We start from the raw sequence: 23470 nt of genomic DNA, 5'->3' as shown, positions 1-23470 counted from the left end.
CAATAAGTGAGTGCGCTGTCAGGAGCAGAATAATCCTGTTAAGAAGGCTACAGAGAGCACTTTACAGCACAAGTGTTTCCAAACAACTGTCTGCACCAGGACATGTGAGAGTTATTTAACTCAAGGTGGCATTCAAGAAGGGACAGCATGTCATATGATGGAAGAGTCCCGATGAATGCTTTTCTCCAAAAATGTCTGAGATTGATAAGAAAATAAGTCTGATGACATGTTCCTAATTCACACAAGAGGCTCACACTTTTCTTCAGCTGTTTCTTGTGTAAGCTCACTTTCTTACATAAGCATATGAGGCTGTTTGTTATTTCTGACTCCAAGCAATCGATATCTTGGAACATCTGCGTGCCAAAAAGCAACAGTATTTCAAACACAGTGTTGTTTCAGGACATTATTGTGATCGTTTTGCATCCAGCTATATGTGGAGTTTGCATGTATTAATCACAGTGTCTGATCTGGATAAATAAACTTGAATGGCTGTCCCTTAGAGACATGCTGCTGTAATCAATTTTTGGGTGAGTAGTGTGGAGAAATAAGATGGTGAAAGGAAAAAGGAAAATGAGGCCATTTACGTAAGATGGAAAAACAATAATTTTACTTTTGATAAAAGCTTCTTACAGATATGTGGTCATTTGGAATACATTGAATACTGTAGAAATTAGCATTATTTTACTTCATTTTAATTTAAATATTACTCTCCAAATAAACCAACCAATTAAAGAGGAATTTTACATAAAAGCAAACATTTCACAAAGATATTCAAAGATCTAAATATTCATTTTTAAGCCCCTGAGCCACAGAGACAGCCAAAGATTTGTCTCCCTTCAGTTCATTTGGAATTTAGTGGAAAAAGTTTCAGGCAGTATGAGTAATAAAATGCAAATATTCCCATGCTCCATTTAACATGCTGGAGTTCAAAGAGATGATTTTAAAGTGAAGGCACAAATTACTCAAAACACAGCAAAACAAACAATTCTGACTTGCTACCTTAAAATGTCAACGTGTTCAACCAACATTTTATGAGCATGCGTGCCATTTGTTGTGACCTCATATTTTTCACAGCATCCATTTCCGAGTCTGCATCAGTCCTGTGAGTTCACTTGGAACAAACAAGCAAACACACGTCAGTGACAGCAGCACTAAATTGATGGGTTCATTATCGTCTCCTAGTTGATGGCTGCACAAATCAGGACTATTGAGTCACATTTTTATCCAAGACACTATTAGTCATGTGAAAATGGCAACATAATAAGAGGGTGTTATAGAGAGTGAAGAGCAGGTCTTAATGTATACATGGTCCAAATCTAGTTTTCATTAGTCACTGATTATTGCAACATTAAAACCATATACAATGAAAAATTACAAAATATCTCTAATGAAGCTTTATGTTATGCTTTGCAGTGTGTTGCCATTGTTCCTACAAATCCTACTAGAAGCTTACTAGCTGTTACTGAGGGCTGTTACTCTGGTCTTATTGTACAGCCTCGCATACAGATATAATGGTTCACTAAATTTCAAATGAATTACAATTCACATTATCATCAGCTGTAATAAAATAAAAGGCATTAAAGATGATTGGCAATTTGGAAGAAATGTGCTGAAGTCAGTTTTATTTAGAGCTAAGACAAGAAACAAAGAATGTCAAACTCCAAAAGAGCCATTTAACAATTGATATGAACATTAAACAGATTGTTTGATCTCACATTTTCTATATATACTCATAATCAAATCACATCAAAAAAAAAAAAAAAAAAGTTTGAAGTTAAAAATTATCCCCACGAGGGTTGTCTCGACTATTTTGCCATAGTTTCCTGCAGACACGGCATCTACTGATGACACTTTGTAGAGAGGGTCCCTTTACTGTCCGAGGAACAGGTTTACTGTAGGAGACAGTAAAACACACAAACAAACACACACACACACACACACACACACACACACGACCAACCTGTTAGAAATGTAATTATAGGGGCGCTTGGTAGCTCACCTGGTAGAGCATGAACCATTTAATACTGAGCTCTTATCGCAAGACTGAATTCAATTCCATCCTAGGTCCTTTGCTGTGTGTCAACCTCTCTCTCTCCCCTCACTTTCCAGTCCATTATCAGCCTTTTACCACAGCATACAGGCAATAAATGTTCATAAAATAATCTTTAAATATAGGAATGTAAATATATGTCATTATAAATCCTAGTTTTTGGTAAATACCTCATTACAGTAAATAAAATGGTTCTTAACTATTACTTGTCAAATTGCACAAACTCATGACATTTCTGAGATATTAGTGTAATTACATCCTTTCTGAAACAGCTTTTCAATTATTAAATGTTATTAAGGTTATCTTTAAAAAAAAAAAAGAACTGTTAATAATGTGATTTAAACAAAAAATGCCTCCATGCTTGTTTCCACAGGAGGCAGCAGTTTACCTGAACATGTTTTTGGGGTCTAGGGAGGACAGCCAGAAGCTATAGGAGTCAGGGTAGTAGTTACACGTCCCCCTGCCGTGACACTCGATGAAGGGCACTTGGCGGAAACTTTCCAGACATGAGCCGGGAGACACCAGGGGCTGGGAGGAGCCCTCTGCTCCAGCACCCGTTTGCTAAAATGTGTGAAGGTTAAAAACATTTTTATTTATTTTATTTTTTTTGGGGGGGGGGGGGGGGGGGTTGGGAGAACCTCAAAGACTTCAAGTAGGGAAAATTATTTCTTTACCATGACAAATGAGTATCCAGTCCACAGGGAATCCCAGCCGCTGGGACATACAGGTACCAGAGTTGTTTGGCTGTGCACGGCTATGACATTGGAGGTGATTTCACACACTGAGCACCTAAAGGAGCCATGCACATGGACATGACATGATGTTCCCAGTCATTGTAAATAGAAAGAAAACATTTCCAGTTCATGAAAATCCAACTAAATACATCCGAAGTGTGTTATAATAAACACAACACTGCCTTGTGTTGTTTTACTTTGGGATTATTAGGGTAGTGTCTGACACAGAGTCTGGTAAGTCATTCAGATTTATCTGTTGAACATGAATCTTTGACTGATCTGATTTCATCTGATGTATCATATACTGTTTGTTGAACCTGACAGCTGCTTTGCACTATTTGTACCTTCATTTATAGAGCCTGATTGTTTTTATGATGTGCTCTTAATGTTTGTCTTTAAATACTATTCTATTCTTTTTACTCTCGGACTGTGCGTATGTACTCCTTCACCTGCTGATGTAGGATGCCAGCCTGTCTCCTGTGATGGAAACCATGTTGGCCGGCATAGGCTCGCTGGTGGACAACCAATAGGAGTAGTCGTTACGAGAAGCATAGCGGCAGTTAGATTCAGTGTCACAGAACATGAAGGGCATGGTGGAGAAACGAGGGAGACAACTTCCAGAGGTGCCTGAAAGACAGTATAAGGGTTCTCAACAATTTTTTCAAGTGCAACACATTATTTTAAGACGCAAAAGCTGCTGTTCAGTCACTGACCAAGGTCCTGGCCGTGAGCTCTCTCATTGCCATTGATGAAGAGGAAGGAGTAACCAGAATAGATAAGGCTGCTGCCATGAGGGCATTCAGGTACCAACATACTCTGACTGTGTCGAGCGAACAGGAAACTGTCAGCATAACCTGAAGTAGCTCTGCCTGGCAACCCTGGAGGACCCTTGCTGCCTGGATTTCCGGGAGGTCCTTCCAAACCTGCAGAGGAAAGAACATCATTTATAAAAGAAAAAATTAAAATCATGAAGAGCTATCATGGTGGCACTTTGTTTGGGGAGTCTGCAAAGGGAATACCCATTATCCTATTGAATCCTTCAATGGCTTACCTTCAACATACGTGTTTTTCATGTAGCACAAAACCAAGTTTAACTTTGGATTGTCTTACGAATGTGTCCACTGTATCATAATATGAGGACATGTAGAAAGATTTAAAAGGATAGTCCTATCATGATCATCACACATGTATATTTACACAAACACACAACCAGGCACACACACCTGGCAGTCCTCCTTTTCCTTTGTCGCCTTTGTAGCCAATAAATCCTGGCTGGCCTGCTGGGCTGGGGCCACGCTGTCCTTTGACGCCTGGCTGACCTGTTACAGAAAGTTTCAGTGTCACAAAAGTGCAAAGAAAAGCAGCGATCAAAGAGTTAAATACTCTGCACAGCTCAAAAGTGATCTATTATCATAGTATGGTTGGAATGAGCAAGCAAAAAATAGTTCAATGAGCATAAAGTCTTAACAATAAATATCCATTATGTGACATAAACAAATGTAAATGTATTTTTCAAATCAATGTGTTTTATTTGTTTATGGTGTGTTACCTGTTCACTGAAAAGTTATGTGTACTATCCTATAATCATATAAAACCTATGAGCATTTAAGATGTTGGACCTGGTTGGCCTACTGGTCCTGGAGGTCCAGGGCTCCCTTGGGCCCCTTTATTCCCAGGGGGTCCAGGAAAGCCAGGATCTCCTGGTTCTTGTATCACCTTGCCAATAGCTTGTTTGCCCTTTAAGCCTGTAAGAGTGAAGCAAAAGTAATTTGAAATAGTTCAGAATTAACAGACTGATCAACTGTACAGATAGATTCAATTCTGAAGATATTAATTAGTCAATATTATTCTTGATTATTGGGAGCATTAGTAAGAAGGCTATTTGCCATACCAGGTCGTCCAGGAAAACCTTTCACCCCAGGTGGGCCAGGTGGGCCTTGGGTGTATCCAGGGTCTCCTCTTTCACCTGAAACACAAATGTCATAAATGGGTGGTTAAAGATATAAGCTTTTCTACATTTCCTTTAAATAAAATTTTATAAGGTTTCACAAACAAAGGTTAGAATCAATCCTCATATAGTTGAGTGTTCTCTCTCCCATTTTATCTCAGTCCCATTTGTTTTTCACCTAAGCTGCCAGAACATAAATCTAATGTGGACTATTGCTCTTCTGTGGTGACACGTCTGCCTTTGTCTGGGGAAAAGAGAAATCTTCATTTATAGGCTGATGTTGAAATGATAGATTACCAGGAGGGCCTTGGATTCCTGGAGGACCGGAATCACCTCTAGGTCCCAGGACTCCAGGTCTGCCTCTTTCACCCTGTGGAAAGAAATAAAAAAACAATAAAAGGTCAGAGATTAGACTTTAAGAGTTGCAGTGACTTTTTGAAGACTAAACGTAAAAGGTTCTCAGTTACTTTTGTAACTTTAAAACCTATTTTTTCCAAATAATCAGTTGGGTTCACTTACAGAAGGTCCTTGAGGGCCTGGATCTCCTGGTGGTCCACTATAGCCTGGGCTTCCTGTAGGACCTGAGTCCCCTATTTCTCCTTTGAACCCAGGCACTGTAGGCCCTGGAGGACCAGGTGGACCCTGAAAACCTAGATATGAGGTAAGGAGGACAGAGATTGTTAAGTATCATTTTAGTACATTTAAATACATGATGTGGTAACTTGGGAAGAACAAGGAATCGACATGTAAGAATATCAATTAGACCTAAAAGAGCGCTTATATTTAATGATTTTGAAGATCATGCACTAGACAAACAATATGTTGAATATTTAGACTTTCATTCAATATATTCAGACCTTCAATCAATCAATAAATTAGAAGTATTGAGCAGAGAAACCTGTGCATACAGTGGTCTATCGATCCTTTATCATTGTTAAAATCTTCCAAGCCAACCAAATGCTCTAGTTTAGGGGCCTCTGAAGCTCGGACCAAGATGCTGGAGCAAACACACTAATAGCACTTTCACTCAGTTGCGATTCTAGAGTCTGTGGGGGCTCTAAACAAAAATCCATTTTGTGGCCCTCCAACCAGCGTTCATCACCATAATGTCTGCCAACGTCCCGACGATTACTACCCGTCCCCTTTTTTCCTGTTTCTTTTTTCTCTACAATCTACAGTCTACAGACTGATCATTCCTCTTCACTTTTCTTTGTTGACTTTCATTGATGAACTTTGGTTGGAGTGCTGTCAGATGGGGCCCCCTTAGGGAGGTTTCCTACTGTCATTGCAAAATTTGCGCACTGCTTTGGTTGAAGTTTGTTAGGTCTAAGGCCCTAAATTTAGATTGTGGTCCACTTCAAGATCACTCCATGTACAGGGGAAATATATGATAATACTATACTATAATAATAATATATAATACCCTGATGTCCAGTACATCTATAGTAGCATTACATCCTCACCTGGGCCACCAGCTGTCCCAAGAAAGCCACGGTCTCCTTTTGACCCAGGAACACAAGGGCCCTCTCTTCCTGGTAGTCCCCTCGAACCACAGGCCCCAGGTGGACCTGGGGATCCTTGGTCTCCTATGGGCCCAGCTGGAGATGTAACAGATAAACCAGGAGGACCAGTGTTCCCAGAGGGACCTACAAAGATGAAATATTTAGATGTGTAGTGATGGCAACAAAAGTGAAACTTTTCTGAATATATTAAAATTGATCCGTTTTAATAAAATGTATCCTTCTCCATAAAGGAAATAAGTTAATTATTGATCATTGATATCATTGTATTATATTTAGTCTATGTGTTTCAGCCTCCCTGAGCCAGTCTTCCCCCCCTGTGTTAAGCCTTCCAACAGTGTCTTCTTATTCTAGTGTTTCTGGTCTGTCTGATCTCTGTCTGTTTTGAAAACCTGCATTTCTGCTCCAATGTTTTATTTTAAATTTTTTGCCAACATTAGATTGCTTTTCCACCATTCCTAAAAACTGAATCAAAACGTTTGAGGTTTATAGAGGTGCTCATGAGATGTGTTTTGTGCTATGCAACACAACAGGTACATTAAGTGTGTGTACCATCCCATGTCAAATAAAACTCATCTTTGTTGAAATTATATTAAGAGATAAAAAATGAAGTATCAGGTATTAGTAGTAAGTGTGGAAAGTTTGTTAAAACCTTGACATTGATGATGTTATTAACCAGAGACTTACCTGGTTGACCTGGATGTCCACGTCTGCCAGGTGTCCCTTCTGTTAAAACTGTAGAGGAGAGATGGAGAATAGATGAGCTAAAGCCACGACATTGATACTGTTGAGAAAGGAAAGGGAGAACTGCTCCAAAGAAAAAAAAAAGGTCTTGACATGGACAAGGAATATATATACAAAGAGTATTTAAGAGTTTGTAACAAACAGCATATGCATCATTTTGAAGAACTTTTCTTTCTAGATTCCCCGTACTCATCTCTCCTTTTTGCCCTGGTGGTCCAGGGATCCCATCCCGGCCCTGGTTGCCTTTTGGACCTGCATAACTGACAACACCCGGCACACCTGGATTACCTGTGGTTCAGAAATTGAAATAAATAAATAAGAAAAATGAAACACGAAAAAATTGGTGTTAATCATTTGAACAGTAAAGCTGTGTGGGGGCAAAGAAGTTAGTTCCTGTAGCTATTCTTAAATGTAAACTTCTAAAAAGGTATTTCAAATAACATTACCTGGTACAATAGGTCCTGGGCGTCCTTTGCATCCTGGAGGCCCGTCTGAACCTTTAGCTCCCTGGTAGCCTGGTGGACCTGGAACAGCAGCATCGGTTGGAGTTGTTTTAGCAGACTGGAGGCAAACCGTACAATAATCCTAACCTGCCTACTTTTTGGGATGAGTGGTTATTACCATTTTGTCCCACAGGTCCTGGGTTTCCTTTAGCTCCTTGGTTTCCTGGTTGTCCGGATAGTCCAAAAAAACCTGGTTCACCTTTCTGACCCTTCATCGCATTTGTATTAGTCAGCCCTGGTTCACCCTACGGACAGGAAGATGAATAAAGAGGAAAGCAAACCAGGAAATAAAAATCATGGCATAATATATTTAAAAAATATTATTGAAGTATTCTACCGGATTATACTCCACTTTGCTATGTTGCCATGTTACATAGACCACAGAAATCATGTTTATTATATGAATACCTTTTGTCCAATGGGTCCAGGCCTTCCATATCCATGGTAGTTTGGCTCTCCAGTTACTCCTTTGGGACCAGTTCGACCCGGTGCACCATCAGGACCAGGTGCTCCATGGATTCCACGATCTCCTTTTAATCCTTTTGGACCTGCGAGTGAGATTTAAAACAAGTATTCATGTTATGCTAAAAAGAGACAACAAAACTGCACAACTGTTGTTTCTGTATTTAGATACGAAAGGTAAGAATTGTGTATAAAAGTAGGGATGTTTATAAAGCAAACTTGAGGTCTCACCGGTATGCCCTCTGACACCTGGATCTCCTAGGGCTCCAGTAGGTCCTGGTCTTCCCTCTGAAGTTGATCCATTAATACCTGGATCACCTGGGGGACCTGGACACAGATGAGCATGCAGCATACATAGAGTCTCAAAAATGTTTACTATTATGATAATTGTTAGGAGTACCCAAAAAGAAATACCAAAGAATGTAAAAGAGTTTTCAAACCTCTTTCTCCAGGGGCCCCTGGTGCTCCTCCTCTCCCTCTCTGCCCGGCTGGTCCCATTCCTCCATTGTTTCCCCGAGGGCCAGGCAGACCAAGGTAACCTGGCAGAGTATAGAAATAATACTAACACTGTCTTGTTAGCTGCAGCATACAGTAATTCAGAGACTGGTAAAAGACAATATCCTTTACAATCCCAAGAGGAGTTTAAAAGAGGTTAAAGAAGGGACATTTGAGCTCAGTTATATAAAAAAAAAACTCTATTCTATGGGAAATTTGTTGTGGGGCGATACTTGTAAAAGAAGAGTGTACTGTAAAGCTTACCCAGGTCACCAGGGTCTCCTGGGGGGCCCAAAATGAGGTCTACTGGTGGCGCCGATGTAGGGCCCGGGATACCTTGGGGACCTGTTTCCCCATTCATGCCTCGGGGCCCCGGGGATCCTCTTGCTCCATCCGGGCCAGGGTCACCTGTAAACGGTTATGAGAAACAATTATTCAGTCATAACGATGAATCCCAAACAGGACAAAACTACAACAACAGAGAAGTTAGAAGTTGTTCTGTAAAAGATCTGTAAAAGAGTTTCTTCATTAATTTTGACTGATTTAAAGTAAGAAGCGGTTGATATGTGAGTTACTGCTTTTTTTTTGTACTGTTCTTTCATGATTAATACTAATGGGTAGGTCTTACACAAGTTTGCGACAAATCTCCTTACGGGGAAATATAATGTATCATATTGTTTCATGTGTGCCTGTTGTTGTTTGTGTGTTACCAATTTGGCCTGGTGGTCCTGAAATTCCAGGTAATCCATCTGGTCCATATCCCGGTACCCCATCTGGTCCAGGGTCTCCTGTTTGTCCTAAAGAAGTCCAAGTATTACATCTAAAGGCAAAATCTAAATAGATGTCTATACATTTACTCTGTTATTACACTATCTGAACATTTGAACTTCACAATTCAATAAATTCTTCCAAGAATATTTGAAATTCCCTTTTTTGATATAGAAATAAGGTTCACTAAAAAGTACAGAAGTTGCTAGAAGAATGATTTAAGAAACTTGCATCTATGTTGTACTAAAGACTAAAACATCTTCATGGTTGTTTTGGTCTGTAAGGGAAACAATCCAGTACCTGGTTTACCAGGCAGACCACTTTGTCCCCTTAACCCTTTTCGTCCAGGAAGCCCATCTGGACCTGATACTGATGGCCCGATGAGACCTGGCTCACCAGGGGCGCCAGGATGACCAGACCCTGGCAAACCTGCATTTCCCTTCTCACCGGGCGAGCCGTTAGGTCCTGGGAGAGGAGAAGCCAAGAGAAGGAAGTAAATAAAGGTGGGGAGCTGAAGAGACTGGAGAGGGCTTTAAAGTCCCATATAAAGGAACTGTTTAAATTTGTTACTGTAAATTGCTTTTCAGGAGGGATAATATTTGACATTAAATCCACTTTTATCATCCACCTACAGCATTCTTTTTCCCTCTGGACTTGAGGATCTGACAGTAAAGAACATCCCTTAACATCACTACACACACTACAAGGTCACACACTGACCTGGATGTCCTGGATACCCATCTGGTCCCAGTTGTCCCCTTGGTCCAGGTTCACCTTTGCAAGAATCTTTATCACCAGGTAGCCCAGGGGGGCCTACAGAACCTTTATATCCTGTATCGAGATTAAATAGAGAAAACAAAAAAGGGCTGAACATGGGAGTTTATGAATTTGCATGAATGCACTAGTATCGGTGTGCCATACAAAATTATCTGTAAATGGCTTTCTGTCTGTCTGCAGGCTACAGTTTCATGTTTTATTTAATATGTATGGTACCTTTTTTTCCAGGAAATCCAGAATTGCCATTTAGTCCTGGGTTTCCAGGTTTGCCAGGATGGCCAGGATCTCCCACAGGCCCCTGATCCCCGTCTACTCCTGGAGGCCCTTGGGCTCCAGAAGGACCAAGGTGTCCAGGGCCACCATCACCCTTATGATCACAAACATAAAGCACATTAATTGTGTTTTATTACCAAAATAATTCAATGTGCTTACACTATATCATTGTTGCTGTGCTATTTTTCTATCATGAATATTCACTTTGTAAAACTGTACACACCTTGTCAAAGTTACATAGTGCTGACCTTTGAAATGAATTTCTTAAGGTGGAAAAATTACAAATTTGGTTAAACAGCTTGACATAAGCAGATATTTGTTCATATGCTTTCTTTCCAAAAGTTAGATGAGAAGATTGATACCATTATCTTTACTGTTTGATGGAAATTAAGCTCCAGCCACTAATAAGTAAGAAACCCCAGCTCCATCAAAGAGTAACAAAAGAAAAGACTATTAGCATCTCTAAAGCACCAACTACTTGACCTATGTTGGGTTTTTTGTTTGTTCAAGATGCAAAAATATAAAAATAAAAAGGAAAAAGTCTAAACAACAGTTTTTTTTCCTGTTAATCAGGATCTTGATTAGTTGGCAAGTAAAATACTACATGTTTTGTTGTTTATAGCTTTCAATAGCTGACAATATACAAAGCATATTTTTTTGTTTCTCTGACCTTCGGTCCTGGAGAACCAGGACGACCTTGTGGACCTGGCCGACCAGGCAAGCCCCGATCTTGAAGGCCTAATGGACCTGGCTGCCCCTTGTCACCTGAAAAACACACCATATGAACACTAATATTGGAAGAAACATGAATAATACATGAATTAAACTTTCACTTAAAAAAAACAAGGAACATTTGCACTGGGAATCTTCAGGCTTTTATCTAAAAGACACATTTTTCTTCTCATGTATAAGTTCATTAACACATGAATTACCTTTAAGTCCTGGTTCCCCTTGCCCTCCTGGAAATGAAACATCACCTGTGTCTCCTTTCTGTCCTGGAAAACCTGGATTTCCTGGGAAACCTGGCACTCCATCATTGCCTGTATGAAAGATGCTTCTATCATCTGTTTTTTTTAAATGTTATCTATTGAATAATACGTCATCTATTCATCCATCCATCTGTCACACATCCGTGCTTACCTGGGCTCCCAGGTATGCCAGGTAGACCTTTAAATCCAGGAGGTCCAGGACGTCCTATGATGTGGATGTGGCTTGGCTCCCCTTTCTGGCCTGGCATTGATTAATGGAGAGAGAGAAACAACATGGACAGCTGTCAGGCTTTCTGTCTGGCTCTTTCATGAAGTCTGTGTTAAATTATATATCGGTATACATGCATCTTTACCTGGAATTCCAGACTGTCCTGGCAGGCCGGGTACCCCAACATCTCCCTTACTTCCTGGATATCCAGCAGGCCCAAACCCTACTGGCCCAGGGTTACCAACTGGTCCTGGTCTGCCCAAAGGCCCTGGTGAACCAGGGAAACCACGGTCTCCCTCTGCCCCATGGAAAGGATACTAGGGAGAAATTAAACTTGTTGAAACAATCAGGAAATGTTTTTTCATGCTGGTTGGATGAAGCACATAGATGAATATAGAAGTACAAATGCTAAGCTCAAGTCTGTCTAATCCTTCTCACCGAATCCCCCGGAGGTCCTTGATCACCTTTGCGACCAGATAGGCCAGGAAACCCAGGGAGGCCATCAGAACCAGGCCTGCCAGGCTGTCCTGGGTCTCCTGTAATTCCCTTAATCCCAGGGGTGTCGTAGGAAGATGACTCTCCTTTTTGTCCGGGAGAACCTGGAAATCCAATTCCACCACTAGGGCCCTTTAAAGAAGAAAGATTGTTTAAGTGTTTGAAAAAAAAAACAAATCATGACACCAAACTACTTTTAAACAGACTTTCTTACTGGTATTCCAGGAGAGCCTCTGGGTCCTGGGATGCCTGGATCTCCTTTAGCCCCTGGTCCTGGATTAATGCCTGAGTGACATAAATTCATGTAAGGTCAGTTCCAAAATAAAACTTTTATAAGCTCAAGAATTAAAAGTATAAATGTAATTGATTGCAGGGTTAAGGTGTTGGGATCTGTGTGTTTCATAGAAAGAGTGTTTTTTACCTGGGCCACCCGGTGGACCGCGGGGACCCGGTGGTCCAGGTGGTCCTGATGTGAAACATTCAAAACAAGGCTCCCCCTTCCCCCCTGTACAGAATCATGGGGATATTTTTGTGAAAGAAGTATACTTTCCTCATCTGAACTTTTTCATCTTTGGCTTTCTAAAGCACTTTTCAATTAATGTGACGTAGCAGTCTTATAAAAAAAAGTAAATCCAATAAAATAAAAACTGAAAATGTATTCATGAATTTCATACCTTTCATTCCAAATATCCCATCATATCCATATGGTCCAGGCCCACCCCTCACTCCCTTTATGCCTGGGAGACCCTTGATGACCTTGTTAGCTAAAGACAACAGCAAAGTCCATCAGTTACTTGTTAAGCCCTCCAAATACATCCATTTGTTTTCACTTTTTACTATTAATGCTATTTGATGTAACTTAAAAGTTACAAAGTTATAATCAAAATGATAAACTCATGCCTGACATTTCACTATAACATTTTGAGCTTTAAGCCTAATCTTAAACATTGATGTTATATAATATAAATATTTTCTAATTGGTTAAGTACAAAAAAACTCTGTTTTCATTAAATAAAGATCATGTTTCTGTACATTTTTGTACAGGAACAGAAATGTGTATGAGCTTCACTAGATAGGCAAATCACACCATCTACATTTTTGTCAAACATAATGCTCTCTGTTAAAGAGAGAAAAGGAAATGTTCATAAGGGGACCATTTAAGTCGTGTTCCTACATGGACTCTCTTGTCTAGTAATTTCCCAAGACACCAAAGATAAAATGTCTATAGAAAGAGAAAGGTTTATACAACTTAAAACATACAGCACTATCACTCCTGCAGGACATGTGGAGTTATTAAAGGTATCAAAAGTTACAACTGTAACTTTAACTAGTTATGGAGAATGCAAAACCATATAATGACATAAGTAGTAATAGAGTAAGCCATTTGCACACACTTCTGTCTTCAGGTGGTCCAGGTGGGCCCACATCCCCACGAGGCCCTTGGTCACCTGGATCTCCATCCAGACCTGGAAGTCCTGAATAAACATCCCCTGGCTCCCCAGGGTCTCCTTTTGGGCCTGGAAGGCCATGGGGACCCTGTGGTCCTGGCACATAGCTCCCAGTTGCCTGGCCTGTAAAATGTAAAGTGAGACTGTGAATAATAAATTAAGGTAAAACAAAAGTCTTACCATTTAAACCTCACAGCCTGACGCCCAGCCACCACCATCGGACTGTGTCGTCCCCTAATCCATCGCCGTCCTCATTCATGCACGGCTTGCTCCGACCCCACCTCAGCGGCAAAGAAGTGTGGACAACAGGAACGCGAGGAATACAAAGGAGAAATCTAGCCTGCAAATTATCCCATATGCTCTTTTTTAAAGTGTCTTGTTTTGGATTCTTGAATTGGCACTATACAAATAATGATTGATTGATTGATTGATTAATTGATTGATTACCTGTTGAATACAACTTAATTATATACAAGAGATGAATAGTAGAGAGAGAGAAATAGGAAAAATGAATATAAAATCTTCACTGCACACCTGGAGGTCCATCAGGTCCAGGAAACCCAACAACACCTGAGAAAAAAGGAACGTTCAGCCTCTGTGTCTCTTTTCTTAATGTTTGATGATGTCCTCATACAGCATTTTGGTTATCTACCTTGCTTCCCAGGGAGTCCATGTTGGCCTGGGGGGCCAGGATCTCCGGGGTACCCTTTAAGTGCTTCCATCACAGGCCCAAGTATCTGCTAACAAATCCATACGGGACATTTACAAGCAATTATAGCTTGATTCACTTCTACCATAGGAAAAATCTTAGAATCTATAAAATGAATTTGTCATCAGCATCCTCTTATTAGTGTATGTTTCAAAATATATAACAACTAATGTGTCAGTTTGGCTTGCTGGATATGTCTGTCTTAGTTAGTAAAATATTAGAGATTAATGGCTTTGAAAAACTAACATCAAAACACACAAAAAGTAAAAACTGTTTAGAATAAACTCACATCTCCAGGTGGACCAGGGAGACCTCTATTTCCCTTTTCACCCTTAATGTTGAGGCATACAAAAACAATGATGATGTACTGTAAAGCATACTAATCCATCAAAAGAATATGTTGTTTTTGCCACTGACAGATCACCAACCATCCCTCCTGGTGTCCCTGAATATCCCAGATCACCTCTGCGGCCAGATCTGCCCTAAAAAACAACAACATACATATATATTGTATTCAAAGGTTATACATAAAATAACACAATGACTCTGCACAATGCAATACCCTATTTCCAGGTTGTCCAGGGTCACCAGCCTTCCCCGACTTTCCCTGTAAAAAAAAGAGAAACATTAAAGTATGTCTTGATACATGGCACACACAATTTCAGGTAAGCCTCGGATTCAAATTTCTCTCTAATGTTCTAGACTATGACATTTCTTAAAAATACAGATACATTTAGAATGATCGATGCTTTGGCTGACATTCAAATAGTAAAAGCCTTATAAAACTGCTCTTTCAAAGGATGGGTATTCGATAAGACGAAATCATGGTGAAATAACTGTGTGTCGATGATAATCTAAAAGTTATTGGTAACACTTTATAATAACCATCATCTATAAAGGCTAAATTGATAGTTTATTTAGTTAATAGTTATTTTACCAACATTTTAGCGAACAATAAAATGATTGTTAATAATGTTTGCTTATGATTTGTAGTGTTATATGTGTCGACTAGACCAGCATATGCCGCGGCACGAGTTGACCAGACTGTCGTATGTGACTCGTGCCGCAGTATATACGGCATGTGGAGGCGCTGTTGGACCCTGTCAGTGATATATATATAAATAACTATTAACTAAAGTTAATTATCTATCAATTTACCCTTTATAGATGATGGTTATTATAAAGTGTTACCAAGTTATTTTTATTGTTTCCCATGGCGGGAAATTGTTGCATTAAAAGTTGGTGCATTAAAACCAAACATCAAATTACAGCACATAGTAGTATAGTATAGTATCAATACAAATGTCCTAAACCCTGTCTACCACCCACTCCACAACCTGCTGATAAAGAGCAGTAGCACATTCAGGGCTCTACTCGTCCCCTCAAGATGCACCACTGAGCACCACAGGAGGTCATTCCTGTCATCAGAATGTAGAACTCCTCCCTCTGAGAGGGAATACCAACCGTCTTTTTTTAAATTCCACTTCAACTTATTTCATAGCTGTATACACCTCCCTCTTATTTAATCATTTATTACAACCATTACGCACATATCTGTTTATATCACATATATTTGACGTACTCATAGTCTGGATACACATGTCTGGTACATATTTAGTTTTACATACTGCTATATACTTGTTATAATCCAATCCTATATAGTTGTTTTTTATTATATTGTACAAAATTGACATATCATATTTCTCCCTTAAATCTATATATCTTCATGCTTATATCTTATATCCTTATGCTAATATATTATGTATTTATGCTAATATATTATATATTTATGGTTATATCCGATATCTTCATCCTTATATCTTATATCTTTACACTTATATTCTACGTAGGAGCAATTATTACGCCCCCTGGGAATTAATAAAGTATTTCTGATTCAATTCAAACACTGAAAAAGCATAACTGAGAAATTCATTCACAAAGTTCTTGATTCTGTATGAAACCATAAACAAATATTAGGAATACATCTCAAATCATGTACACTTGAGTTCATAAATAAAAAGCAAAAGAACAGTTTCATTTTCAATTCCTACAAGAAGCTTCTGGTTTTTAAGTTTAACTGACACATAAATGAATACATTTATTTTCTGTCTTGTCTTTCCTTTTCCTGTTTAATAGCAAATCAAAGTGAGGTTAATGCTGCATTACTGCCCTCTGCTGATCATCCCTGTTACTGAACTACTCTCATTATTACTGCCCCCAATAACCAAGTAAAGTAGTTGAAACATCAAGTTTGGAGGAGATGTCAGTCGGTCAAATGTAGAGCAGAAGTGCTTTGTTTTGGAATCTTAACACATATCAATTGTGTATAATCTAAAAGGGAGGCTCAAGGGCGAGGGTGAATGGAATACATAACATGTAGTATCTTACTTCTGGGCCCTCCAATCCTGTGTCCCCCTTTGTTCCTTTAGAGGAGAAACCATCACCAGGGTCTCCCTGACAAAAGATCCAATCACAGACAGAAATTATTATATGTACAATACCAGTAGGAGAATATCATAAGAGGGATTTAAAAAAAGAAACTTACTGGATCACCCTCGCAACCCTTTTCTCCTAAATCCCCTTGGTGTCCTTTATCACCCTGAGAAAGAAATCAAACTCAGGGTGTGTTTTGGTTGCTGTACTGAAAACAGAACAGCCTGTCTCTCTGTCCATCTGTCTGCCTGTATATTTCTACAAAAGCTGGTCCTCCCAAGAGTGTCTATGATGAAGTGAATCCAATGAACAGGAGCTTTGTCTCTAACCTTTCCTCCAGGTTACTGAAAGGCTCCCCATTATCTGATCTTCTCTCTTTCTCCCTTGTACATTTCCATAAACTAAGAGAAATCTGCCTATTTTGTCCAACTAGTTATTTGATCTGTGGCTTAAAAGTGGATGTGTGAAAACTTGCTCTGAATCAGTTCCAGCTTTTGAAGTGTGACACCATTGGGCTCCTTTTTAATTTGGATGTGTGAAAATCCAAACAAAGTGTGAGACATGTCGCCTTCTGTGCACATATGTCTTACTATAAATTCATCAGCACTGTAGCTAAGGACATCAGGCACCCTCTACAAAGACTGACAGACAGACAGACAGACAATGTGGTAGAGGATCCAGCTCTGTCTACAGATGGAATTAAGTTCGGTCTACAGAGGCTCGCAGAGACAGACATATAGACAGATAGACTGATACACACACACAATTTGACACAATATTGATTTTGTACCTCACCCCAAAGATAAGTTTGTACAAAGATGGTTTTACCACAGTGAGTTGTTGTACCTTTAACAATAAAATCCCAGTGTGATAATCTTTGATCCGACCTGGAGGCCCCGGTGAACCTACTGGTCCTTGTCTACCCTGTTAAAAACAAACATAGCTCTATCTCAGACTTGCATGAGACTTAATACACACAGACAATGTTATGATCCAGTCACAGAAATGATAACAGGTAAGAAAAACATAATGATGAAATATTGTTCATCTGTCAACGCAGCATCAGCATCTCTTCATTTGACTTTTACCTTATTAATATAGCTGTGTGTTAAAAAAAAAGAAAATACCTTTAGACCACGAGGTCCCGTTACACCACCTGATCCTTCTTGACCCTGGAGGGAGGGAATGAAGTTGTAAGTTGTTTGTATAAATAATCAGGTCTCCTTGGCTTTCTCAAAACATTTTGCAAGCCTCAGATTCTTGTTGTTTTCAGGTTCCCATGTTTATCAACCTTGTTTATGCAAACTCTCACCAATGGGTCTTCTACTCATGTTCTTCCTCTGATACCCTACATCCTATCACCATCCTACCTGTCTGAGAATCCGACCTTGGCCCTTTGCTGCATGTCATTCCCCATTCTATCCTCCCAATATTTCCTGTCTCTCTTCAGCTATCCTATCTAATAAAGGCAAAAAAGTCCCAAAAAACAACTTAAAAAGTGTATACCGTGTCTAACATGCACACACAAAAGCAAAAATAATGTTATTAGTATTACCTTTAACCCAGGTTGCCCTTGACGTCCAGGAAACCCCTGTTAATTGAGGACTCAAACAGTTTCATTAAGAGACACAAAATACATTTTCCAACTTGCAATAGTGTTTATTTACTCAGTGCAAGGCTACCAAAAACCTACTCACAGCAGGGCCCTGTGGTCCAGGGTTCCCTGGTGGTCCATACTCTCCACGGACACCCTGATCTCCCTGAGATATAAGGGAAGTTTCCTCTTATTGCAGATGTAAATACACTCAAATGTAGAAGGACATTTTAAGTTAGCATTCATTTCTATACATCTACTTAACTGAAAGTGTCTTAAACTATAAAATTGCAGCATGAATAGTTATTTCCATAGTTACCGGCTCTCCATCCCTCCCAGGCGGCCCAGGTGGCCCTGATGATGCGTTCACTGACAACCTGGATTCACCCTGTGAAAGAGAAGTATGCCTCGTTGAAATTTTAGATGTTGGTGTTTAGATGAAATGACTCAATTTAGTGTTAGAATAGCTTACTACAGTTATGTAGAAACGCTACAGGGCAGATGTTGTAATACTCTCTTTCAATATTTATACTTACAATATTGTTGCTCTGTATAAGACTTCATAACTCATCTTTATGTATCTGAGTACTCGACATGTGCTCGGAATTACAATGAGCATATTCACTTTCTTAGGTGTTGCTTCGATGAAAGATGGCATATACCTCACTTCTTTTTGAAAAAAGCAGCAATAATCAGAAATGGAATGATTTCTCATAGGTGTGTAACTCTACTAATTAAAACAAAGGTTATAAATGACAACTTCGCCCACATTGTCCTGCTCAATATAGGGAAAATGTTCTTTCTCAAATCCGATTTGGGAATAAGCACAGTTCTTGTTGCACATAAAAATGGAAAGACACACTGTACAGAAAGAAAACACACAAAAAAAAGTCCTAGACAACTTATTGGTCTCAAATGGATTAAGTCCAAAATGAGCTCTGGGAGCTTGGGAAGCAGAGAGGGCACCTGCTTGTGCTGTGTCATGTTATTGTTTGTACTTGATGTATTAGGATCCTGCTAATAAATGGAAAGGCAGTAATTGCTTAGTAATTCTGTACTTTCACCCTACAAAAATACAACAACTGACACTGTGTGATGGCACAGAAAACATTTTATTACCTTTGGTCCTGGCAGACCGGGTGCACCCTGTAAAGTCAAGAAAAAACAAAATTCAAACTTGTTTCTTTATGAACAGCACTTAACAACAAACAAAGATAGTCCAAAAGATGATAATATTTGTATTACAACATGCTACAACCAAATATTGTACAAAACTTAAAGTAATTTTTTTTGATTCTGTGACTTACTGGATGTCCATCAATGCCATTGGCCCCATGAATACCAGGAAATCCATCGTCTCCCTGAATGGATATAATGAGTTCAAAATATGCAGAAACTACATCACTTTTCTGTGGATATAATAAAGTATGATCCAAAAATCTCTCAACTCAAAGTTAAATTTTCTATTTTTTGAGGAATTACCCAAAACTGTAATATGGATTTTATTTCACAATACCATTTTTAAAAAAAAAAGGTACGGTAATATGATCTTACATCTGTTCCATTGCAGCCTGGGGCCCCTTGGGCTCCTGGAGGCCCTTGTAAACCCGGGATACCCTGAGAAAGAGTAATAAAATAATATACTGATGAATGGAGGAATAAGCACTCTATGGCAAAAATGTATTAGAGAATAAGACAACTTACCGGTAAACCATGAGACCCAGCAAATCCATCTTTGCCTTTTGGCCCCTGTAATCACAGAATCAAACCAAGTATATTCAATAAAGGCACTCAGGAGCTACAGAGTGTTGACAAGGTCTGCCACAATGTTTGCACTCTGTCTATACACATACAAATAGATACTGTACACAGCTCATATTTTAGCATGTCTCCAGACAAACATCAAAACAGACATTTTATAGCACAGTCATGTTACCTGATCGCCTTTTGGCCCAAAGAATCCTTCAGGTCCAATGTTACCCTGTCAAACCAAGAAAACTTCAATGAATCCTGTGATCTACGTAAGGATTATTTTTCCAATCTGCTAAACAAATTGAGTCTAATAGTGGTTTCCCCTGACAACAGTGTTTGATTTAGGTACATAGACACTATAAAAATGAACAAGTTTACCTTTTGTCCCATTTGTCCAGCATGACCATCTGGTCCTGGACGCCCGTATGGCCCTAGGAGACCTTTCTCTCCTGGTAAACCTCGCTCTCCCTGTGTGAGTGTATGGGAATATGAGAGAGAGGCAAATGTATAGAAAAGAGAAAAGGTGGCATAAAAACCATGATCAACAATAATCAAGGATAGAGATGGTATTTTAAATTTGTATGCATAAATATTGTTAGTAATATTGGTAAATTAACGTATATCATACAGTAAGTCAGTCAGTCCCTGTTAATGGATGGAGAGACAGTAAATTATACCAAAATATAGTTACTGTTTGTGAAAACTTAAATTATACACCTCTCAATCACAGCAGAGAGTTAATTTGCAAAATGAATAAAGATTTCTGTTAACATGTTGTCAAGTATGGCAAGGCTCATATCAATAGATATTTTTATTGGATTTGTATCCGTGTACCTGAAATGTCCTTAATGATTGCATTTTGCATAGATTATTGACTGGCTAATGCTGGTATAGAATATCGTCAACACAGGAGTTTTTCACCACCAATGCTGATTGTGACATGTATCCCCTCAGAAACGTTCCGTTTGTTACAGTCTCTCTCTGCTTGAAGCTAATTGTTTCAAATTGATTTGAAATAATTAGCTTGTCTCTCTTAGGGTAATTTAGAAGATTTTTGAGAGAGACCTAATAGGAAGTCATTTGTTCTGATTCAAATAATATCTATTTAGCCTCTGCACCTAATGTTCCTTTTTTTAAACAGTGAGACATGCTTTCAATATTTTAATGAATCATAATATTTGTGTAGTACAAATGAAAAAGTGTAGGTGTCATTTACAGGAGACCTGACATCACACACTATAGGCACATGCAAATAACTGATTAATTGATTGAAATAAATAATACAAATGAAGATAGCTGAATTGCATTTAACTGTTTCAGTTTCTGAGTTTCTTGCTCACTGCCACACAGTTGTGTTCTACTGGTAGATATGAAAACCACAGAGCCAGAGTTAGTGTTTGCCCTGCCTTGTTTTTCACCTAAAAAAGACAAATTAAAATACCCTGCTCTGAAAAGTGTGTTCATGTTCATTCATTTCGATCACATACAAATATTGAGCAGGCACACACCTGACCTGTTATGTACTTAACCTGAGTATATAAGGCCAGTATTTGTGACAGAAAAAAAGACAACCCTTAATATTAGTATGTTTAAAACTGAAAGAGGCAGTATTATATCATCGTACACCACATAATTAATGGGATATTTTTCATAAAAAGCAAATGATCTACTCACCCTGCTTCCCTTCAGTCCTTTACAGTGGCAACTTGATTTTCCATTGCATACACACTAAAAACAAATTGGTACAGAATTCAATGTATTGTGTAAATGAAAAACAAAGTGAAACAGCCCCATTTTGAAAAAATAACAATACATGCCCTTCTACAGTACAGTACTGTAAACCAATATCATTTCTTGCAACCATTAACCATTTTGCAGAAACTTTCAACAAAACTTGTCGCGCTGAACGTGAACTATCCCAGGAGAATTCCAGCCCACAGATTGGGAGCACAGTAACTGAACGCAGTCCTCTGTTTTCTGTGAACAATAAATTGCATCTTTTACGAACAGGGTGCAGATCAATAATTTCTTATTCCCCAGTGAGGAAACTTTTTTTAGGGCAATAGTGGAGGATTTATTGATGCAATTTGGCCAAACAACATCTCCAGTGTTACAAAGCCTTCATCTCCTGTCTTTCTTTTAAACACAGCAGCCTTTAATTCAAGGCTGTAAAATGATTGCTTATCACCCTAGCAAAAAGGTTAATTGATGCCAACACTGGAAAAAGGTGGCGCTACGATAAGAAAAAAATCATAATGACCACATAGTGGGTTGTCTCTAGGCTGAATTATAGGCCAACAATAGACTATCAGCTTCTCATATACGAGCCATTACAGCTAACGTAAAGTTGTTTCAGATGCATTACATTTGAAATTCAACTGATCTTTGTCAGGGCCGAGCCATTTAACAAAAAGGGTAAAGTGGGCATGGTACCATTTATTTATGTATTTATTCATACCCAGAAACTGGTCGCTTCAAAAGTTGCCTGTTTACTTCCATGAATTCAATTTCCAAGTGAACATAAAATGAAAATTAACCTGAAATGAACCGTACATAATTATCTTTATCTCGTTAGGAATCAGACTTAGTTTACATCCATGAATATAACAGCTATTACAGTTATTGACCTTTATCATCTTCAACATTTCATCCATATGGTTATCTACAAGAATATGTATGTAAATAGAACAGATCCTAACTAATTCATAAATCTCACTTTATTGCCTTTCTGGCAGCTTGTTTTTCCTTTTGCATCCTACCCCTTTTCCATGACCTTCCATTAAAAGGCCCACCAACATAGCCCACTGAAGGAAACTATATACAATGAAGTTTGTGAGCAAACAGACTGCAAAGTGTGTGCTTCTCTCCAGGAAACAAGCTGTTTGAAGATGAACACTGAAAGTAACAAACAGACCATAGGGTTGTATATCAAAGTTCAGGCTGTGAGGAATGAATATTGCTAACGTTATATGCAACAGGAAACATACCGTTATAGAAAGATGCTTTTCTCCTATAAACAGTTTTTAAGTGGGAGAGTCAAAGCAACAGAAAGTTTAAAAGCTTAACTATAAGAAATAAGAACTTTAGGTCACTTATACATTTTTAGCAACTGAACCCAACTCTGCTGTCAATTATGGAAGAAACAATAAACAACAGTATGATCTTTAAAAAAAATACTTCACATAAGGCTGTATCCCAAGTGTGAACAATCCAAGAAAAGGGGTTGTTACTTTTGGCTTGATTAAATCAGATATGTTTACTGCACAATGTTGTGTCAGCAAGGAAAAAATGAAATACCTACATTTTTGGCCCCAGTGCCCAACACCGCGACAGCAAACAGTATCAGGCAGACTATAGAGACGGGCTTCCTCATGGCTGTTCCTTCCACCGGTTAAATCAAAAGCTCAGGAGTAAAAAACTGACTTTTTTAGCCTCCACCTCATCCAGCAGCCTCACATTGCATCAATCCACTGCCACACTTTGGGTGATTTTGGGTCATGGCTCATAGTCAAATTAAAGCTCTCTATCTGCATACAAGTGCCTTGGTAGATAGGACAGCCCATAGAAG

General features: G+C 39.0%; 1 protein-coding gene across 2 annotated transcripts; it reads right to left on the bottom strand.

Moving 5' to 3' along the window:
• Positions 1-585: 585 nt before the first annotated feature.
• Positions 586-23420, bottom strand: LOC109995559 (collagen alpha-5(IV) chain). 2 transcript variants are annotated; one of them, XM_020649313.3, is made up of 52 exons: positions 23204-23420; positions 21577-21630; positions 20281-20370; positions 20087-20131; positions 19855-19899; positions 19705-19767; positions 19458-19511; positions 19270-19296; positions 18470-18538; positions 18254-18316; positions 18112-18147; positions 17684-17728; positions 17403-17480; positions 16669-16722; positions 16512-16577; positions 14686-14730; positions 14552-14605; positions 14413-14454; positions 14067-14154; positions 13949-13984; positions 13361-13537; positions 12641-12730; positions 12388-12471; positions 12181-12251; positions 11910-12098; positions 11617-11788; positions 11415-11504; positions 11207-11314; positions 10945-11039; positions 10218-10368; positions 9945-10055; positions 9525-9689; positions 9167-9253; positions 8721-8864; positions 8402-8500; positions 8193-8288; positions 7908-8047; positions 7618-7744; positions 7443-7520; positions 7186-7284; positions 6940-6987; positions 6196-6378; positions 5252-5382; positions 5030-5102; positions 4676-4750; positions 4404-4529; positions 4008-4103; positions 3498-3707; positions 3234-3411; positions 2725-2839; positions 2439-2611; positions 586-1892 (listed from the first exon to the last, which is right to left on the bottom strand). In XM_020649313.3, exons 1-52 carry the CDS (start codon positions 23273-23275, stop codon positions 1775-1777), a joined length of 5025 nt encoding a protein of 1674 aa, XP_020504969.2. In that variant the 5' UTR covers positions 23276-23420; the 3' UTR covers positions 586-1774. The 2 variants fall into 2 exon arrangements, with proteins under 2 accessions (XP_020504969.2, XP_029136137.2); XM_029280304.2 differs by having other exon boundaries at positions 14067-14151.
• Between the last annotated feature and the right edge of the window lie 50 nt (positions 23421-23470).

Source organism: Labrus bergylta, chromosome 4 (genome assembly GCF_963930695.1).
Source record: "Labrus bergylta chromosome 4, fLabBer1.1, whole genome shotgun sequence".
NCBI lineage: Eukaryota > Metazoa > Chordata > Actinopteri > Labriformes > Labridae > Labrus > Labrus bergylta.
The sequence above is the reverse complement of the archived record's forward strand: the minus strand, read 5'-3'. Positions and strand labels throughout refer to the sequence as shown.